At 40.2% G+C, this 21,756-nt stretch overlaps 2 protein-coding genes across 5 annotated transcripts; one reads left to right on the forward strand and one right to left on the reverse strand.

Moving 5' to 3' along the window:
* Nucleotides 1-593: 593 nt before the first annotated feature.
* On the reverse strand, nucleotides 594-3,651 carry polr2k (RNA polymerase II, I and III subunit K). Its single transcript, XM_072675683.1, has 4 exons — nucleotides 3,592-3,651; nucleotides 3,228-3,288; nucleotides 1,947-2,039; nucleotides 594-769 (listed from the first exon to the last, which is right to left on the reverse strand). The coding sequence occupies exons 2-4, from the start codon at nucleotides 3,286-3,288 to the stop codon at nucleotides 747-749; spliced, it is 177 nt and encodes a 58-aa protein (XP_072531784.1). The 5' UTR covers nucleotides 3,592-3,651; the 3' UTR covers nucleotides 594-746.
* A 534-nt stretch (nucleotides 3,652-4,185) lies between these two features.
* parp10 (poly(ADP-ribose) polymerase family member 10) lies at nucleotides 4,186-20,912 on the forward strand. Of its 4 annotated transcripts, XM_072675680.1 has the most exons (12): nucleotides 4,211-4,253; nucleotides 4,381-4,500; nucleotides 4,823-4,995; nucleotides 6,849-7,085; nucleotides 8,755-8,985; nucleotides 11,220-12,262; nucleotides 13,297-13,509; nucleotides 13,770-13,893; nucleotides 15,049-15,990; nucleotides 18,104-18,237; nucleotides 18,385-18,559; nucleotides 19,546-20,912. In XM_072675680.1, exons 3-12 carry the CDS (start codon nucleotides 4,824-4,826, stop codon nucleotides 19,845-19,847), a joined length of 3,573 nt encoding a protein of 1,190 aa, XP_072531781.1. In that variant the 5' UTR covers nucleotides 4,211-4,253; nucleotides 4,381-4,500; nucleotide 4,823; the 3' UTR covers nucleotides 19,848-20,912. The 4 variants fall into 4 exon arrangements, with proteins under 4 accessions (XP_072531783.1, XP_072531781.1, XP_072531780.1 ...); XM_072675682.1 differs by lacking the exon at nucleotides 4,381-4,500 and having other exon boundaries at nucleotides 4,186-4,253; XM_072675679.1 differs by lacking the exon at nucleotides 4,211-4,253 and having other exon boundaries at nucleotides 4,271-4,500.
* The last annotated feature ends 844 nt before the right edge of the window (nucleotides 20,913-21,756 follow it).

Raw genomic sequence — 21,756 nt, forward strand, 5'->3', positions numbered from 1 at the left:
GTGGAACCATTTTTCTATCTTTATTAAAAACAATGAAGAACCCGTTGTTTAAAGAGTGTAGTTCACAAGAACAGGGAGCCACTTAGCATTTCCCATTAGAAAACAAGGAGCCATTTGGGATTCATCCAAATGGTGAATCTGCCTAAAGCAGGGATGGAAGCTCTAGCTCTGGTGGTTCAGATTCTTGCAGTTTTGTGGTTTCCTGCTCAAGCACATCTGACTCAACTCGCCCTTTAATTACCAGGTTTAGGCAGTAATTGTATAAGCCGGGAAATCGACCAACTGTGCTCGACTCCAGCCGTTGGTTCTGAACCCCTGGATCCCGCTCTACTAAAACTGAAAACTGGCAGATGTGATTAATGTTTTGTTTTTTTAAAATTCAAGGTTAAAACATCATACTGTTTTTGTTGGTAAACCGTGACGTTTTGGTATAGCCTGCTTGGGCTATCTGTGGACTGAACAGGCTACTAAATTTACTCACATTGCTTGAAGTTGTGAGATGTGACTGCTTTGTAGGCGTGTTTTCATATGTGGGGGGGGGGGGGGGGGGGGGGGTTTCCCCATTTATAAAAGAACAACACAATAGAATCACATTTTTATAAAGAAAACTGTATTTCTATTTCTGGCAATTCAACCTGTGTACATGTATTTACATTTTCCATTAAAAATGGAGGGGAAAAAAGTAGAAGGAAACAAAACAAAATCTAATAACAGTCTCGGTTCAGAAGGAAAGTCCATCACATAGCTCATCGGGCATCAAACACGACCACTGGAAGCTGGAGTTAAGGAAACATGACTTTGAACAGTAGTGGGGCTTCAACCCACCCGTTTCTGTGAAGTTTGAACAGGCACATAAATACCTGAATGGAAAAGGCAGAGACTGAAATAAAGTGCATAGTATATTCATGTATGAAAGACAGTATAAAGAAAAATAGTCCACCAGGCATCGTTATGGCATTACAAATAAAGAGTGTACTCCCTAGGCCTGCTTGCCTTGTACCCTGTCCAAGAAAGATTGTCCCCTCCTACCCTCCCCACTTGTCTGCGCATACATCATGTTCTGGGCCAGATCACACTTGTATCACAATGCAGCTTTTTGGGTTGAAGAAACAACCTGATCTGCTTTGCCTGCATGATTTAGCCTGTGCATGCACAGAACTTCAATTTTGCAGATTTTATTTACTCTAATGCTTATTCTAAGCATTTCTGGCACAATACAGATCGCATAGTGCGAGTAAACCTTAAATGAACCTACAAGTCTTAGGAGTTGTACGTGGAATATTGAAGGTAAAACAGGGCCAAATCTGCCTCATGTATCCATCCAGCATGAATGGATTTTAAAGCATTTTACACCTAACCACTCAATGAGTTTAACATCTTAACTATTTAATTATGCAGAGAATTTTTAATAAGCACCATTACTTTATAACTGCTGAGATACTAGTTTTAAAAATGGGTTAATATAAAGGTGGGGATTCAACTGCACCTGCCTTGGAACTTCAGAGTAATATTAGTATTCAAAAAAAGCAGGCGCTCCACATACAGAGCAGGCGGTTGCCATTGACAACACTGCTTCACACAATTCAGTTTCTACTGGATCTACTGGATACATGCAAGTGTGGTTATCCTAGTGTCATACATGACCTACATATGTTGTCTCTAAAACTCTTGAAGGGCAAAAACACTGACAAGTCAAAGCCCAGGCAGAGCTTAAGGAATGCTTTTGCACCAAAGCGTAACTCCTACAGCCACTGGGACAGACAAAGGAGCCTAAATGTAGTGCCTCAAGGATTACTCTCTGATCAGAAACCACCCTGGTCTGGCTAATATCTCTGCTATTCATCAGTGGTGAAAACAGAGCAAAGAAATACAACCTAATAACATCTGCACACAGCAGAGTTCTCAGGAGATACTAAGAACTTTAGGATTTCCCCCAGAAAGGATACATCTCTTTGTCCGCTTCTTGTACATGATTCTGTAGCCACACTCTCTGCATCTGATGGGGTCTCTGGCTTTTATCTCATTTTCTGTGTGACATTCTGCAAAACAAAGCAAAAAGAGATGGTACACCAGCACTTGAATTCCATCCCAACACACTCAAGTATTATCTGTTTTGCACATGCATGACATGCAATGAGGGACATTTCCTGGCCAATGCGATACTGATAAACACCTTATTGTAGTCCATGCAAATACCAAAGCAATTATTTAAATGGACAAAACTCAAATGAGATATATATATATATATAGACTAAATATCAAGCGCGTAAACTGCACTGAAAAAGGACAGCGGCACAGTACCCATTTATTTTAGATTTCTCTTTGAACATTTGGTTCATGAAGCAGCGTTTCAGCAATTAGGATGACCCAGAAAACCTTAACAAGACACCAGCGACTCAGGAGCCACCTCAGTACATCCCCAATGACTGTTGTACATCCTTGGTTCCATCTGCTTCCATTCTATACAAAATAGGCCACAATATCAAAGTTGCAAGCAGCTTCTGCTGCCTACTCATTTGGAAGACCTACCCCCTTCTCCCAAACCAAGTGTGTCTCAGACCGCCTTCATTGAGTCAAGCAGTGCAGAACAGGTGTGAGAAGTGTAACAAATGGACATCTTATTTCTACATACTTGCTTTGGAAAAATATGAATTATATTTGCATGATTTGACTCTGAATTGGAAGTAGACGGATAAACACTGTCTGCATGAAAGCGTAATGAGCGGTGGGCATGCTTAAACAGATCTGTATAACAGGTACTACTTACAACCCTGTTGTTTGTGCCTAAAACTCTTGAAGGGCAGAAACACAGAAGAGTCAAAGCCCAGGCAGAGCTTTAGAAATGCTCTTGCACCAAAGCGTAACTCCTACAGTCACTCAGACAGACAAAGGAGCCTAAATGTAGTGCATCCATGCCCACTCTGATCACAGTAAGCAGCCAGCCCAGTCAGATTCAGCTGACTGGTATCTATCAGTCATGCAGCACTACAAGCTTATGGTCCCCATCAGAGGGAGTCAGCTGCTAGAGCTCTATTTAATGGTTAGTTGGCGCTACTGCACTAAAATCATTTTACATTACATTATTAACTTTGTACAAACATATTATATTTATATCCATGTTCAAGCTCTGAATATTTCTACGGCGATTTAAAAGAACACCGATAAAACATTCTGCCCAGGCCTACATCTCACACTCGCTCACAGAAACAGGGAAACACGCGAGTTACCTCCGCAGATGTAGATCATCGGCTGCTGTTTGGGGGGCTGCAGATCTTTCTGTGGATCCATCTACAAAAAACACAAGCAATAAATCCACAGTAAACCCTATGTTTTAAAACGACAAACTAAACCCTTTATAAGATCTAAAATCCACGCGCGTTCCACACAACACGACCCACTGAGATATCTAGCTAGCTAGCTAGCACGTTAGCAGTAACCTTAGTGTGAGACACTAAACCAACACGCGAGTGAAATAAATGAATTAAATTGCTCGCCAGTAAAGTAAATTCATTTCGACGGCATGTTTATAGGTTTATATCCAGTCTTTATTTACTATAATAAAAGAAGATAAACGGCCATGCTTTAACTTACCGCTAACGTGCGATAGCTCAGCGCCGCTGAAAGGACTACGCATGCGCACCACTCCTCGGCTTTCCACCAAGAAACCGGCGCTGTGATTGGCGACCAGTTTTCTGTCCTGCGATTGGTCCATTTGGTCACCTGTTGTTTTAGGGAGGACTTTTATTTTAACGTAACGTAAAGTTTAATTACAACTTTTATAATAAATTACTTAAAGGAAATTGCATTATATTGTTTATATATTATATATAGCATGCATATATTTATACACAAATATATATTTTAATTGATTTGTGCCGAACCATAGTGTTTTTGTGCTATATATGTTTATAATCATATATTATTACATACGTTAAGTAAAAGTATGTAATTATTTAATTGTAATTTTGAGCGCTGTTAAATTGCAGATTACATAATGAATATTGCAAAACGTTGAATAAATAAAATTGTGGCACTTGTGTCTTATTTTCTTTGACTTTTTTTTTTTGTCAAACAGAAGAGCTTTTTTATTAGCTGATGTTCAAGCTGGCTTGAAATAAACAATAGTTGAAATATATATCAACATAAAGTTATTATAAACAAAAGTTAAATGCGTAAATAAATCAACAACGAAAGACAGAAACAGGAAGTATCATTGTGCGTCATGGTCTAAACCCAAGCAAACGAGACTGCAGGTGGGTCCAGGGGTGTGGAAATATGGGTTTTATTCATTGAAACTTGTTTTTTGACACTGTAAACACAGACGTTGTGCGTTTTAACAGTTAGATCATGTTAAACGGATCGTGCGTCGTATGTGTGCAGATGGAGACAGCGATTTAGACTACGTTGTCATTGATGGTCGCTGATGGTTTCAGTTTCTGTTCATGGGAAGTAAATAAAAACTACGAATAGGATCTAAACGAGGGCGAGGTGAGCAGCGAGGTGAGCCTTTATTCAGATACGGTGCTCATGTGTTTATTTTAAAGTCTGAGCAAGAATAGCTTTTGAAAATGGCGAACAGTCGTCTCCTCTTCAACGACCATTTACGAGTGTTTAACAGCATTTAGCACTTCACTGTTCATAAAGGAGAATAATCAGTCTTGACACTTTCTTTTGCATATAATGACACTTAAAGTGTGTTGTGGTAATGTGGAGATCTGTGGTGGACTTTGGATAGTCAGCAGAAGCACTGACTCTGCTTCAGGAAGCGCAGCAGCTCAGTTTCCACGCTGCCTCTGTGAATGCTGTCTTTCCTGCTGATCAGGATGGGTGATGAGAACCTGGAGGACAGAAGTGTGGAGGTGCTGGAAATCCCAGACGATGTGGAGGACGATCTGCTGTTGCTCTACTTCGAAAATAAGCGGTCAGGAGGAGGAAGCCTAATTTCCCTGGACAGAGATGGGGACAGAGCCCTGCTGGTGTTTGAAGAAGCTGAGGGTAAGAGGACCAAGTGCTGGGCAGTGTTCACAGTATTTTCCTGATATATCACATTAACACAGCATTAGATCACATTCAAATGGATGTTAAGAAGTTTAAACACAGCACTGTGTGAATAAAAAACAAAAATTCAAAATGAATTAAAATAAATATTGCACTTACAAGTAAGGTATTAAGACATGTATAGTAAATACTGCAGTTAAATACATTAAATAATATGTACAGTCTAGTGTCATGTGCATAATAACAAACCCAGTGATGTTCATAAGGTAGCATTAATAACATGAATATGTTAACACAGATAAAGGATTAATGTTTGTGTTAATAAAGTCAAAAAGGAAGAATTAATAAAGCTATTTTATATTAATTACATTAAGGTAGTATTATTAATAAAGTAAAAACAACAAGCATTATTAAAGGGAAAAAGGTAGCATTAATAGTGGTAATTAGGTCATTTTTAAATGTCAGCAATGGGAATTTACAAATTTAACAACATATGCACCGCCGGCAAGCCGAAAGTGTTATCTGTTACCAAAGTGTAGCCCCACCAGTTTGTACAGAAGTCCCTGTAGTTACTGAGTAACACACCTTACTTTGTCATAAGCCTTGGAGTGTTAAAGGGTTAATAAAAGTAACAAGGCTGTAATTAATAAAGTAAAATATTGTATATAGTTAGTATAAAGTATATATTTAATTACCATCATTTGGTTTACTGATCTATATGTTTTCAAAAGTGATGCGAGTTTTGATTCTGACATTGAGATTCAGATTTTTAATGTGTTAAAAGTACCTTGATTTTACATTGCTGTTTTCCTTCACAACAAAATATCACAAAGCAGTGCCCTCATGCAAAACAGGGATCTAAAAACTACACCTATAAACATTATAGAAAATGATACAGCACAGGGTTAAACACACTCAATGTTCATCACTGATCATCAGTGTTTTTTCTTAAAAATATCTTCTTTAGACATCGTTACACATGAATTAATCATGTAGGAATTACATAGTTACACAGTTTCTATCTTGGAAAATGACAAAAACAGCAAAAATGTGGGGGCAGGCCCACAGTACACACAGCAATAGAGCTGCACTGAACTGTATGGGAATTGTTGGTCAATGCCCATATCTGATATAGTTTTAGTGTGTATGTCTGTGGAAGGGAGGAAACCCATCTGGATCAGCTTTACAGAGAAGTATAGTAGTCAAGGATTTCAAATGTGATCAAATGAATAAAATACAGATAAATTAGTGCAGTAAACACATAAACTAAAAATAAACACATCTGCACATATCAGCTTTAGATATTGCACACATCGAAACATGTGTCTGACTCTGACACCTAACAACAACACTTCTTTTTGAATACGCTATATAAATAAATGGTGTTTTAAATTTTAATGTTATTTAATTAATTTCTTTTTTTCTGGCTTGGCAGCACATTTGCCATTTTTCTCTTGAATCAGTTTGGTTTTATTGTTTTTTTGTTTGTTTTTTGCTGTCGTGCTTTTTATTGTGCTGTCCGGTGTCGACCAGAGGAGGACTGGTTCCCCTTTTGAGTCTTGGCTCCTCTCAAAGTTTCTTCCTCTCCATCAGAGGGAGTTTTTTCTTGCCACTGTCGCCACTAGCTTGCTCAAAAGAGGCTCGGAGCCGGATCTCCGTGTAGCTGCTTTGTGCCTTTATAAATACATTTGAACTGAGTTGAATAGTTGTTGTCGTTGTTGTTACCGTGTTTGTTATGTAAAAAGTCGATTAAATGTAATATTATTATATATTCTTTGCATACATCTGACCTCCACTGTTAGCATTCGTATTGGTCATGTCAGTAAACTGTGTCTGTTTCCTCCGACTAGTCGCTGCCAGAGTTGTGTCCAAAGACTCCCATTCACTGAGCGGTGGCAAACTAATCGTGCGGAAGAAACCCCCAAAGGATTGTGGGAAGTTTGTGCTGCGGGGGCTCTCTCCCAGCACCAGCCTGGAGATGGTGGAGTTGTATGTGGAGAACCTGACCGGAATCGACGAGTACACTCTGTACCCCTCAGCTGGACGGGAGCTGGTTCTGCTTCACGTCCACAAACCCCTGACTGAGGGTGAGTGACTTGTACTCTAACTCAGAGGCTTCATTACTGTTTACTGTTGCCAAAAAGTTTCTTACTGTTAAGATCATCTTAATTGGTAATTGTGTTTTGCTCAACCGCATCGTCACGACAAATATTAAAACACCAGAATGACGGGAACCTTTGTGTTTGTATCTGTTTATCCACTATGTATGAATTACAAAAAGACTGGCTAGCTGTGCCAGTTTTGTCAGACCAACAAACTGGACTTAAATATGATGTTTTATTCTATAAATTGTCTTTTTTGTAAATTTTAACAATTAAAAAAAATGGACAAATATAAAAAGGAACTTGACCCCCTGGTAGTACCATTACAGCTATCACTACAGCCTACTGTGATTCCACACCCTACCTGTTCCACCTTCTGTGTAATTTAATTGACTTCTTCCCACAGGTCCCCTAGTGCAGGGGTATTAAAATTCAGTCCAGAAAGAGAAATGTTCTTCAAGTCCAGAACATCATGATGTCTAACTTGCATAACGATTCAGTGCCATAGCCTGCTTCCGTTAAGTGGCTTCCAACATTTGATTTAGTCCACAATGAAATGTCAAATCAAATGATAGGTTCAATTAGAATTCAGTATATTTAAGTTCTTAATAACCCCCATAGTCTCATAGTGTGCTTCAATGAATCACAGACTGAACATACGAGTCAAATCCTGATTAAAAGCTTGGCTTTCACTCCCTCCACTCTTCTCTTTTTCGAGCTGCCCTGTGATTCACTTTCCCTGTGGTTCACTTTCTTCTCTGAACGCTTTCACCCAGCACTCATCATCGTCTTCAATAATGCCCAGATCTGACCTGCTAAATAATGACACTTTTGATATTTACAATGCATGTGATTGGTCTATGAGTTTCCTGTGATACTAAACATGTACCGTAAAGGCTGGAGAAGTTATGCCAGTTAAAAAAATACTCCATCAAAGTTCTTAATAGTTTATCGGTTATAGGTCCACGTCCAGATAGGACAGCGTCTGGACTTGTGGCCGACTTCTTAGTGATCTCTGCCTTCGTGGCTGTTTTAAATTGTCGTGTACAGTCTGTGAGTTACCATGTTTTTATTGCTGTATAAAGGATGGACATTGCTTTTGTTTTTGTTGGATGCGCTGTAATTTTCATAGTTAGTGCGCAAGCTTATTCAGACTAGACTTTAGTTCAGTTTGAATTGAAAAGTAAAGAAAAGTAAAGAAAACTTTTTTTTATATATACAACAGACGAGAGGAATTGGTGACGTATACTCATATTCATGGGTTTTCTTACTTAGAGTAACAGTTTCCCACACTAACAAAATACAAATCACCTTTATTACATATCAAGCAGCGGCGTCGGTACGGAGTCACATCTGTTATACATTTACAATACATTTCTTCTCTTGTGACATATTTTTAACCTAAAAATGTATGACTTCAGCTGTTGTTTATTTTTTATTTTTTGTTTTAGCTAATTTGTAATTTGGTTAGTTGATATTTACAGCATTAAAGCATGTTTAAAATGTAAAAATGTATTTATTCATCGATGTGTAAAAAGTGCTACAGAAATAAATATTATTATTATTGTTTGTTTGCACAGTTTGTCCAATATTATTGCAGTTTAAAAATAAACTAATGCTGGATTTTGGTGTTGTGTGAAATGTGTTTTGGCAGATTTTCAGAAGATTAGTGAGAAAGTCTCCAAAAAGAAGCTTGATGGAGCACAACTCACTCTGGAGCAGGTGGAGCGTACAGACTCAGTTTTGGTGGAGAATCTGCCCCCCAGTGTAATGGAGGACATGCTCACAATGTACTTTGAGAGCATTCGTGGTGGAGGAGGTCCAGTCATGAATATCAGTAGGACAGCTGGGGGAGTCATCAAGATTACTTTCAAAGATGTAGAGTGTAAGTTCATCATGTGGAGATACATGCACTGGCTGCACCACCGTCTCTCACTGCCACTACACACTAGGAGAGCTTAGGTTATTAGGTTATCCTGTTGCCCTTGATGGTAGACCCTAGCGCATGGAGCCTTAACCCTAAATCAAGTGCTAGATTCTAAACCTTCATCTTAACCCTAGATGCTAGACTTTGAGCATGGAGCCTAGGCTCTAACCTTAAACTGTAACCCTAGATGCTAGACTTAGAGCATGGAGCCTAGGCCCTAACCCTAAGCTGTAACCCTAGATGCTAGACTTAGAGCATGGAGCCTAGGCTCTAACCTTAAACTGTAACCCTAGATGCTAGACTTAGAGCATGGAGCCTAGGCCCTAACCCTAAACCGTAACCCTAGATGCTAGACTTTGAGCATGGAGCCTAGGCCCTAACCCTAAACTGTAACCCTAGATGCTAGGCTTTGAGCATGGAGCCTAGGCCCTAACCCTAAACTGTAACCCTAGATGCTAGACTTTGAGCATGGAGCCTAGGCCCTAACCCTAAACCGTAACCCTAGATGCTAGACTTTGAGCATGGAGCCTAGGCCCTAACCCTAAACCGTAACCCTAGATGCTAGACTTTGAGCATGGAGCCTAGGCCCTAACCCTAAACTGTAACCCTAGATGCTAGACTTAGAGCATGGAGCCTAGGCCCTAACCCTAAGCTGTAACCCTAGATGCTAGACTTAGAGCATGGAGCCTAGGCTCTAACCTTAAACTGTAACCCTAGATGCTAGACTTAGAGCATGGAGCCTAGGCCCTAACCCTAAACCGTAACCCTAGATGCTAGACTTTGAGCATGGAGCCTAGGCCCTAACCCTAAACTGTAACCCTAGATGCTAGACTTTGAGCATGGAGCCTAGGCCCTAACCCTAAACTGTAACCCTAGATGCTAGACTTTGAGCATGGAGCCTAGGCCCTAACCCTAAACCGTAACCCTAGATGCTAGACTTTGAGCATGGAGCCTAGGCCCTAACCCTAAACCGTAACCCTAGATGCTAGACTTTGAGCATGGAGCCTAGGCTCTAAGCTTAAACTGTAACCCTAGATGCTAGACTTTGAGCATGGAGCCTAGGCTCTAACCTTAAACTGTAACCCTAGATGCTAGACTTTGAGCATGGAGCCTAGGCTCTAAGCTTAAACTGTAACCCTAGATGCTAGACTTTGAGCATGGAGCCTAGGCTCTAACCTTAAACTGTAACCCTAGATGCTAGACTTTGAGCATGGAGCCTAGGCCAATAACCCTAAACTGTAACCCTAGATGCTAGACTTTGAGCATGAAGCCTAGGCCCTAACCCTAAACTGTAACCCTAGATGCTAGACTTTGAGCATGGAGCCTAGGCTCTAACCCTAAACCGTAACCCTAGATGCTAGACTTTGAGCATGGAGCCTAGGCTCTAACCTTAAACTGTAACCCTAGATGCTAGACTTAGAGCATGGAGCCTAGGCTCTAACCTTAAACTGTAACCCTAGATGCTAGACTTAGAGCATGGAGCCTAGGCTCTAACCTTAAACTGTAACCCTAGATGCTAGACTTTGAGCATGGAGCCTAGGCTCTAACCTTAAACTGTAACCCTAGATGCTAGACTTTGAGCATGGAGCCTAGGCCCTAACCCTAAACTGTAACCCTAGATGCCAGACTTTGAGCATGGAGCCTAGGCCATTAACCCTAAACTGTAACCCTAGATGCTAGACTTTGAGCATGATGCCTAGGCCCTAACCCTAAACTGTAACCCTAGATGCTAGACTTTGAGCATGGAGCCTAGGCTCTAACCCTAAACCGTAACCCTAGATGCTAGACTTTGAGCATGGAGCTTAGGCTCTAACCCTAAACCGTAACCCTAGATGCTAGACTTTGAGCATGGAGCCTAGGCTCTAACCCTAAACCGTAACCCTAGATGCTAGACTTTGAGCATGGAGCCTAGGCTCTAACCTAGGCTCCATGGAGCCTAGGCTTTTATTTTATATGAAATCAAAATATAAATTAATTGGTAACAACAAATAATAACAATAACAAATTGCAACATACATAACATCTGATTGTTTATGAATGATTGTTAATAGTTATAGAATAGTTATAGAATAGAATTGAATTGGTAATTGTGGTTATAGCCCAAATCAAATGTTCTAATGCAGAAGAAGAAATGGAGAAATGTTGTTTTTTAATTTCTGTTTGTTTTTGTTTTGTTTTTTTTTATTCAAAAGCTGTGGATCGTGTGATACAGAAGTCCCACAGGCTGGAGGAAACAGACTTGTTAATAAAGCCCTACTTTTCATTTTTGGAACCGAAGGGAAACGAGGCATCTGTGAGTTTGCAGAATGGGACAAGTCAGCTGTCGGCCGATCAGAACCAGACTTTAAATAGCCCACTGAGCAGCACATCAACACAACCCCCCAAAACAAGTTATGATCAGGCAGATTTCTCTCCACGAATCCACCAGCCTACTAGTCCCATGACTCCAACAGCATCGTCTCCTGTTTCAGCAGTGACAGACAATGAGAAAGATGCTATGGAGGTGGTGCCATCAGAGCCAGAACCGTTAGTCTGCAGCGTATCAGTGCCTGACCCCACCAAACTGGAGCTAATTGGTTTAAGTGGCTTCCTAGATGATCTTAAAAAGGCTCATCCTACCTTTGAATTCGCACTCAAGCAGGATGGCGTGCACATCAAAGGGCCGGGCCACCTTGAAGCTGAAAAACTCAAAAGCAAAATGCTGGAATTTCTCAGCGGCTTTTCGCAGGTCCATATTCCTGTAGGTGCTCTGAAAGCACGGCTCCTCGAAAGGAAAAGTGTTAAGGATAAAATTCTGTCTCTGTTGAAAGAGCAGGGATTGCCGTCTGTTTACATGCTGTTAGACTCTGAGTTAATTGTAACTTCAACAACCATGAACACGGTCACCCAAGCCTGCGAGAAGATAAAGAGTTTGGTTGTCGAAGCTGATTTCCCCGCCAAGCCTGAATATGAAAGCATGCTGTATTCTCAGGAGTTTTCAGACTTCAGTCAGTCACTGGACATGTGCTGTGCTGAACTAACAGAAAGGACAGTCGCCATTGTGACCCTAAATGGTCTGGAGGAGGACATGAAAGGGCGTATAATCCAGTTTCTCAGCACACCCCTTCTTAAGGAGAGAATCCTGGGCATGGAGCCAGCCATGCTATGCTACATCCAGCTGCACCATCAGCAGTTGCTGTTCGACATGAACCAGCTCACTACAATATTACCTCTGGAGACAGGAGATGGATTAATCGTAAGTGCAAGGTTGGACAGAACGCCAGTAAAAGACCCACTTATCCCTATTAATTTATTACTATTCCACCCTAATGAGAGACTGTAGCTCCACCTCAGTGTATATCACAATACCTACATTTAGAGTATTATTAATATCCACCCTAATGAGAGACTGTAGCTCCACCTCAGTGTATATCACAATACCTACATTTAGAGTGTTATTAATATTCACCCTAATGAGAGACTGTATCTCCACCTCAGTTTATATCACAATACCTACATTTAGAGTGTTATTAATATTCAACCCTAATGAGAGACTGTAACTCCACCTCATTGTATATCACAATACCTACATTTAGAGTGTTATTAATATTCACCCTAATGAGAGACTGTAACTCCACCTCAGTTTATATCACAATACCTATATTTAGAATGTTATTAATATTCACCCCTAATGAGAGACCGTAGCTCCACCTCAGTTTATATCACAATACCTACATTTAGAGTATTATTAATATTCAACCCTAATGAGAGACTGTAACTCCACCTCAGTGTATATCACAATACCTACATTTAGAGTGTTATTAATATTCAACCCTAATGAGAGACTGTAGCTCCACCTCAGTTTATATCACAATACCTACATTTAGAGTGTTATTAATATTCACCCTAATGAGAGACTTTAGCTCCACCTTAGTTTATATCACAATACCTACATTTAGAGTGTTATTAATATTCAACCCTAATGAGAGACTGTAGCTCCACCTCAGTGTATATCACAATACCTACATTTAGAGTGTTATTAATATTCACCCTAATGAGAGACTGTAGCTCCACCTTAGTTTATATCACAATACCTACATTTAGAGTGTTATTAATATTCAACCCTAATGAGAGACTGTAGCTCCACATTTACATACACTACATTTAGTGTTCATATTTATATTTTGGTGAAACCGTGCACTGAACAGTTCTATAAAGAATTGTTATTAAATTGTTGTAAAGTCAAATATTTACTTATCATTCAGCTCAGAATCTGAATTTGATTGGTAGATTCAAGGGAATGCTGGCGAGTGTCAGATAGCAGCGGAGGTGTTGGGCAGCGTGGTTGACTCCACACACACCAAGATCATCACTGTGACCCAGCCAGGCATCGCCCGCTTCCTTGTGCAGGATGAGGGCAGCAGCATCCTGGGAGAAATGACCGCCAAGTTTCAGGTCTACATCAGCCTAGAGAAGGTGCACTGGGAACCTCTGGAGGATCAGGTAAACTGGTGATCCTGCTCACTAAAACCTTTCATATATATATTTCACATTATGAGCATTGCTTAGTGCCAATAAAGACATCAGTGTAAGGTATGTCTGTAAAGATATCCAGTATCAGTATCCACTATGAATTATTTAGTATCTAGTATTAATTATTCTGCTATAAATCTAATGTGAATGTACTATGAAACAAATATCAAATATAACAATCTCTGCATCTCCTATACTGTCATATACATATTCATCTGTTCTCTTTAAAGGACATCTTCGAGCTTGCCTGGAAAATGATGTCCTGTCAGAACTTTTCGAGGGACTCCTCTGGTCAGCCTTTGATGGCGACTGAACTGAAAACCAGCAGCTGTAATTCTGACACATACAGTACAGGTGGCTTATTTATCGGTTTTCCCAGTTTGATATTCTGATGAAAATGTTACACAGCTAGTTCCTGTGCCAGGTAAAACAAGCTGAAACGTTCATGTAGCCATTTTTAAGCAGCATGTGGCATTTTTTAAAATAACAGCTTCAACTTTCACAAAGCGAGCAGGGTAACGCTTGCAAGAATCGTGCAACACTGCACAACCCATTTGTGTAAAATCTGGTAATATTACTTACACTACTGCCTCAGTCCAAATGCGTCCACATTTAATTTCAGCGTCACTTCTGTGTCTCTCAATTTTTCGACAAATGCTGTGAAAAGTGTCTTTTAGTGGTGCCTCAAAGCAAGAATTACACTTTCCAACTGTAGGAGGAGCCCACGAGATACCATTTCTGATTGCTTCTGATAACCTAACTCATCCCCAACTCATCCTAAAAGTATTGGACAGAGCACACTTATTCCGGAGAGCACAGTTCCACTGCTCCACAGTTCAATGCTGGGGGGGCTTTACACTCCTCTAGCTCACACCTAGCATTCATTGGGCATGGCAAACACCGCTAAAGCAAAGATTATGGCCTTTTTCATGTGTTGTTGCTATTCCCTATAATAATATGGCTTGTTGTCTTCTCTGATCTTTAAGGGTTGTTTAGTAAAGGCAATCAATATTACCTCAATGCTCAATGCTGGGGGGGCTTTACACTCCTCTAGCTCACACTTAGCATTCATTGGGCTTGGCAAACACAGCTAAAGCAAAGATTGTGACCTTTTTCATGTGTTGTTGCTATTCCCTATAATAATGTGGCTTGTTGTCTTCTCTGATCTTTAAGGGTTGTTTAGTAAAGGCAATGGTTCTATATAGAACCATAATAACTTAAAGAACTATTGGAATGTGTAAATAGTTTGTTGTCTGGTAAAATAATTCTTCAAATACAAGGACACCATTTTCTATATAGTTATTTATAGGTCCTTTTTGCTTAGAGTGCAGTGTAAATTGCTTTAGCTAGGCTATTGCATACTGAAGGTCCCCCGATTGCAGAAGGCTATAGCTTAGGCGAAGCAAATGACAATTAGCTCCATGTAAAGTTCATAAAACTAAAACTGCCTGGAGGTTTTACTGTGTTTTTAAAGACTAACAAGGGTAATATTGATATGCTCGTCCTCAGCTCGTATAGAAGAAGCCAAGAGGATTTTGTCTGTGTTCGACCACTCTTCTGAGCCCTCCAGTTTAAGAGTGACCAGTATGGAAGAGGAGGAGGATTTATACACAGATCCTTTAGCAGACCAGGCTGAAGATGGCTCGCAAATGCAGACTGAGGATTCGTCCGGAACTGCAGAACAGAACAAACTTTCGCCTCTCGACCCCTGCAGCCTGGAGGAGGACGCAGAGCTTTCATTGGCAATTCAGCTGTCCATGGAGACCAGTCAAAGACCAAACGAACTGACCGATGAGGAGCTGCAGAAGGTTCTGGAGCTGTCCAAAGGTGAAACCATGATGGTTCATGAGAGCCAAATGCTGGAGAAGGCTGTGGATGTTTCCCTGCAGGAGGCCGTCAAATCGGCCAACATTGCGGAGATCAAGGTGTTTGCCAGCTACACCCATGACCTCATCAGGGTGGACATAGCTTTAAGTAAAAAGGTGGGGCTGAGGCAGTGTGAGGAAAAAGTGGAACATAAAAGCCTTAGGAAGCTGTCAGCGTACCATAAGAGGTGTATAGAGCTTGTTAAGAGAAAGCATGCAGTGGAGATCCAAATCCAGGGCACCACAGCCATGGTCTCAGGCTTTAAAGACTATGTCTCTGAAGCTCTGCCTGACCTGAGGGAGGTCCTGAAGAGAGCAGCCAACACAACCACTGACGCAGAGATCCGGAAGACCGTACAGTGGGTACGCATTGACGAGGGCAGTTCAGGAGCAGTTCCATATCCTCCAAATGCCACTGTGTTCATCGAGAACGCCTGGAGGCAGAAACGTCCGAAAATAGACATTGTGTTCAACAGTCAGCCCTACACCATCGATCTGGAGAAGATGCAGGAGTACTGCGTGTCATCTGGGAGGAGTGTGTCTATTGCAAGGAAGATGATCAGCTCAGGGGACACTGATTTGAAAGGTAAGAATTAAATAAACAATCATAATGGACTAGCTTTATGCAAACGTTTGGGCAGCTTTAGTCAAAATGTAGCATGTGCAAATGTAATGGTATATTTGTAATGTAGTGCTCACTTACAGCGGGGTTTGAACCCAGGCCGCCGTGTTACTGAGTGAGCTACCACGATCACGTGACCAACAGGCCCAAATGCAGAGTTTTTCAATCTTAGAGCAGGTAAAACGGAAATGATAAATGAAGTCACTCGGGACTCGAACCCAGGCCGCCGCTTCACCAAAGCGGCAGTTATGAAAGCGGCCAACAAATGAAACTTAAAAAGAGGTGGGTTTAATAAACAAACAAAGGACGCCAGGGGAGAGACACACACACCAGGGAAGACAGACACTCCTGCCTTCCTCTGGTACACGAGTGTATGAGTGCTACACGCACACACACACACTGCACAGACACAGGGAGACAGACCCGGGAGAGACACATGAAGGGGAGTGACACACACTCAGCCTTCCACTCGAGAACTACACAGGCACACAGGCACACACACCACCAGAATCAAAAGATCCAGCAGTGAGGCAACTGGATCTGTGTGCCTATATAGCCTACTGCCCAGGTGTAGGGAATTGGGCTCGATTACTGGCTGGGGTGACTCGGGCCCTCCCCCTGGTGGCAGGAGGAGGCCTTGCCCTAGAGCCACCCCTTACAATATTACATGAATGAAGTTTCATAAGGGCTCAGAGTGGCTCTAATGTGGCCCTAAAGATGGCCCGGTAGTCCCAATTTCGAATCCTGAGCCATACAGCTTCAGCCATCAGCAGCTGGAGTCAGAGAAAACACTCTTTGGGTGGGTAGATGGAGCTTTCTCCTCTTTTCACTCTTAACTGATGTTGGTTGGCTCAGGCTAGCACAGTCTGTTAGCTGGTGGGACCCAGCGCTTTCCTCATATAAATATTTCATCAGTAATAAGATTAACTAATGAGACCAAGATTAACTTTGACCAAAATTATAAAAAAAAGGCAAAAGAGTAAATAAAAAAAACATACCATCTCATCAGTCAAGCACGGTGGAGGTAGTGTCATGGTTTGGGCTTGTGTGGCTACTGCTGGAACAGGCACATAAATATTTATTGATACTTATGACGTTTGAAGCAGAATGGATTCAGAAATCTACAGAAGACAATTAACTGAGAAATGCTTCCAATCTGAGCGATAGGAGCTTTATCAGGACAGTGTTACATTTACATTTACATGTAGGGCATTTAGCAGACACTCCTATCCAGAGCTAGTTTGAATAGACTAAAAATTAATTCATTCAAGATTACTCAAAGCTTAGACACTACTAAACAGAAGAAGTCAATTTGGAGACCATAATACTCTCGGAAGAGGCGGGTCTTCAGTCTGTGTTTGAGTCTTCAGTGCAAATCACACTGCCAACACTACAAAGGCTTTCATCAGGGGGGCAATTGGAAGGGTTTAGACTCTGCAAGTCAACCAGATGAACTGAACGTGAATTTGACCTGAAGAGGAAATTGAATGGAGAACCCCACCCAAACAAAAGCATCACAAAAAAAAGTTTGGGAATGTCAGTGGGTTGCTAGCTTGATGCAGTTATTGCATGCAAGGCATATCCAAAAAACAAATGTCTGCTAAATGCCATAAATGTAAATGTTAAAAGTTGCTTATTGTTTATTGTACTTTTCCTCACCTAAAATTTGGGTGGCTGTCCAAGTTCTAAGATGTTTTAAAGCGTATAGATGTAAATATATCAAATTCTGATACATCATAAAAATCATATATTTCTCAAATGTTTATGTATATTATGCATATTATATATATATATATATATATATATATATATATATATATATATATATATATTATATATATATATAATATATATATATATATATATATATATTATATATTATATATATAATATATATATATATATTGATAATATATATATATCAATATATATTATTGATAATTAATCAACTTTGTAGCCCTAGTGTATGCCAAGAGGGTAAACATCGGAAATTCTATTTTAAGGACATTAGGTGGACTTTAAATGTGCTTGCTGGCTGAAGTGAATGGCTTATACATCCAACTATCCTTCTCTTTAGATGATGATTATAGCCTGCTCTCAGACGTGCCAGACACATGCAGAGTTGATGAAGCCTCTGACGAGTTTCAGAATGTTGTCAGTGAATTTTATGACAGTATTCATGAATACCACAACAAAATCAAAGTCATCAAGGTAAAATGTGTTTTATTTTATTTATTGTTTGAGTTGTTTTATTGGTTATTTTATGTTTAAGTTAGCGAAACCTGTAATTATAGGTTATAATTGGATTCTCATTTCAAATTCCTCATGATGCTTGGCTGACGCTGTGTTTGTGTACAGGTGGAGAAGCTGATGAACAAGCTGCTGTATAATCAGTACAGGCTGAAGAAGGCGAGTGTGGAACAGAGTTCATCTCATCCGCAGGTGGAGCACATTCTGTTCCATGGCACCAGCGAGACCAGTGTCAGGGAAATCTGTGTTCACGGCTTCAACAGAAGCTTCTGTGGGAAAAACGGTAAATAACTGACCAGACACATTTTGCACACTTCCCCCCACTTACCCCAAATGTGGTCAGTTGAAAATAAAAAAAATGTAAACAGTTAAAAAGCAAAATTCAGGCTTCATGATGCTGCTACTGTGTTTAGCTTGGTTTCAAACTCTGCTCTGTGTTTTCAGATAACAGCGTGTTACACAGTGTCAGAAAAAGCACATAAGCAAGTTATTAGAGATGAAGTTACTTTGTCATGTAGGCCCATGTGTGGTCACGAGGGACTTACAAAAGAGATTCACGTTTTTTTAGAAAATACCCGTAGCTAGTGTGAAGGCTAGAATCCAAAAGATACCTTAAGCTTAGATGCTGCCAATATATGTCTAGTGCAAATCTGGTGTAAAACTGCCTCCAGAGGAGTCATGGCACATGCATGTTCACACTGCCCACAGTGAAATAGATCAGCTTGTAGAATCAGGGCTTTCTGTGAGCTACTATGGGTTCATTGCTGTATAAAAGATGTACAAGGCTCATGTTGGATGCGCAGTATTTTTCTACAGTGAGCATGTTAGGATCATGAAGAGCTTATTATTTTTGTTCAGTCAGTGACACAGTACAAATGTGAGTGATAATATTCCTAATAATGTGTTTTCTTGTTCAGAATGAGATCACCTTGTTAGATCACCTTCTTTACACATTAAGTAAATGCTGTGACATCAGTGATGCATTATGTTTTTAATAGAGGAAAGTTGATTAAACAGCTTTGATTAAGGCATCCACCTAGAGAGCTGTGGAATAGGGTTAATCACTCCACAAGGTTGATTTAGTTGGGCTATAAGCTACTTCTACTTGTTAGCTACATTAGTCTCATACCTTCAGTGATACAACTAAAAAAGCAAATGTCAAACACCAAACATGACTTGTTTTTCGGAACTGAAAGACATTATGCTACATTATTGCATAATTCGACATTAGTCAGCTATGATAACTGCTAACCTTTTTTCCCCCCACAGCTACTGTGTACGGACAGGGTGTGTACTTCGCTGTAGAATCCGCTCTATCTGTGTCGGACACCTACTCCCCACCAAACGCAGACGGACACAAGTTCATTTTTGTAGCCAAAGTGCTGACCGGAGACTTCACCGTGGGAAAACATGACATGAGAGCTGCGCCGCTGAAGGATGGTTCTGGAATAGCTGTCCGATATCACAGTGTGGTGGATAAAATAAACTCCCCGACTCTGTTTGTTATCTTCAATGACACACAGGCCTACCCACAGTACCTTATTACATGCAAGAAGGTTTACAGCCCATGACTTCCTGGGGTCATTTCTAGATGCTTGTTAAGCCCTGTTGGAGTTGGATTAGTTGGGAGAAGGTAGTGTAATGTCACAGGCGTGATATGATCGGCAGGCAGTTGCTTTGAAAGAAGGTACCTGTGTAATTTCCACCAATTCCCACCATTCAAATCACGGCCGAATGCCACCACAGGTAACCCTGTAACAGTAGTAACAAGCTGTACGGCCGTGTATATCTGACAACAGGGGTTGTTATTCTATCAGTGTGGGGCACTGGAACAAGACTTCCATTGCAGAGGGAGTAAGACCTACACGCACTGCACATTCATACTGGATTATGCCACCACACAAATGATTACTCTCAGACTGCAAAAGCTACACTATGCTGATTCATACTGCTTCACATCACTCCAACACTGGACATAATTATTAATATCAGACTGTAAAAACAAACAAAAAGATTCATACTGGATTAAAATAATCACATTGCTTATCATTTAAATGACAGAAACATCACAGCTAAAGTTAATCCAGCTCGTTCTTTACAGTTTTTAAAGAATAGCAGTGAACGTTATGGATAAACCATGTTAACATTTTAATTTGAGTTTCTTCCGAAATGATTGTATTAATCAGGTTTAACCGACTGAGTATGATTTACCTGCAGATTCATGTCACATGTCCTATTGAGTAGTAAAGAAACCACTTACTTTACTTGTTACTCCTTTACTATTGAAATTGACATAATCTGCTGTGTAAATGACCTGGGATGCACCAAAGATGTTTTCACATGTATAAAATAAAAAAATAATAAAAAAAAGCCTTACTGTGAATGTTGAATGTGAGCGTGAATGTGGGCATCTTGTCGGCACGGCTGCTGTTTGTTCTCTTCTTCGAGGCTCTATGTTGTGTTTTGCACTTATCAAACCTGACAAATGATAAATATGGAATATGCATTCATTCATACGCTAGTCTAGTCTGCTCATCTGTAGTCTTATTATACAAAGTTCATCTTTTCATTTTCCGTGGTTATGTTTTTTGTGAATGTAATAAAAGAATGGCTAATAAAGGAATAAACAGTCTGTCCTCCAGTCTCAAAATGTAAAACTTGTCTCTGAATATTACTGGACAAACAAACAGGTTTACTTAGTCTGCTAGCTGGCTGGGTCTGGCTAACTACAGTTAACTACTGATCTGAATATGCTTTTCTAAGCATATGGAGGATACTGTTAGTGCTTAATAAACACTGATGAGCTGCAGGCTTCATTACTAACAGTGTAATTACACTGGTTTAATAAGATGAAGTGCAGCAGATGTTAAATAAAAATCACTGTATTTAGTCTGGAAGAGTATTGGAATAGTAGTTTACATAACTCTGTTGCTACTGATGTGTTTAGTATATGATTACATGTAATCCTATTGTGAAAAAATATATATATCGTGATATAGTAGTTTTACCATATCGCCCAGCCCTAATCTGAAGCTAATAGTTGGCTATCATATGTAAGCTATCTTCTGAAAAGTAGACTCTGCACATTGCAAAAATGGCCTTCTTATTAACTAAAACTGTTAGCTACAACCAGATGGTATTCTATTAATGTGAGGTGGACTGGAACAAGACTACCATTGCTGAGGGAGTAAGAATTAAACACACTGCACTGATTCATACTGGATGAAGGAAGTCACCCTTGGGTAGCATTACTCCCAGCGCATTGCACTTTTAAGGGAACTTGAGGTGCAATTGAAATGTACCCATAGTCTGTGTCTCTGTGTAATTGTCTTGTCGTATTGTCTTATTTATTTTAGTATGTATTTAATTTAAAAAAGGAAAGTTGCAGACTGGTAGATATACAGCAGGTTAAACTTGATCATGTTCTCAGTATAGTGCACTAGCTAACAGCTAGCTCCCTAAGTGTACAGGTTGTATATC

The sequence above is a fragment of the Salminus brasiliensis genome, chromosome 3 (assembly GCF_030463535.1).
Source record: "Salminus brasiliensis chromosome 3, fSalBra1.hap2, whole genome shotgun sequence".
Taxonomy (NCBI): domain Eukaryota; kingdom Metazoa; phylum Chordata; class Actinopteri; order Characiformes; family Bryconidae; genus Salminus; species Salminus brasiliensis.

Bases quoted from the DNA above. Each gene is read 5' to 3' on its own strand.
- polr2k (XM_072675683.1), bottom strand. From the start codon at position 3,288: ATGGATCCACAGAAAGATCTGCAGCCCCCCAAACAGCAGCCGATGATC. The intron at 2,040-3,227 runs GTAACTCGCGTG...TTTGTTTTGCAG, and splicing joins GATGATCTACATCTGCGGAG to AATGTCACACAGAAAATGAG. The intron at 770-1,946 runs GTATCCTTTCTG...TCCAGCTTCCAG, and splicing joins CAAGAAGCGGACAAAGAGAT to TGGTCGTGTTTGATGCCCGA.
- parp10 (XM_072675682.1), top strand. From the start codon at position 4,824: ATGGGTGATGAGAACCTGGAGGACAGAAGTGTGGAGGTGCTGGAAATC. The intron at 13,510-13,769 runs GTAAACTGGTGA...TTCTCTTTAAAG, and splicing joins GGGAACCTCTGGAGGATCAG to GACATCTTCGAGCTTGCCTG. The intron at 13,894-15,048 runs GTGGCTTATTTA...GCTCGTCCTCAG, and splicing joins TTCTGACACATACAGTACAG to CTCGTATAGAAGAAGCCAAG.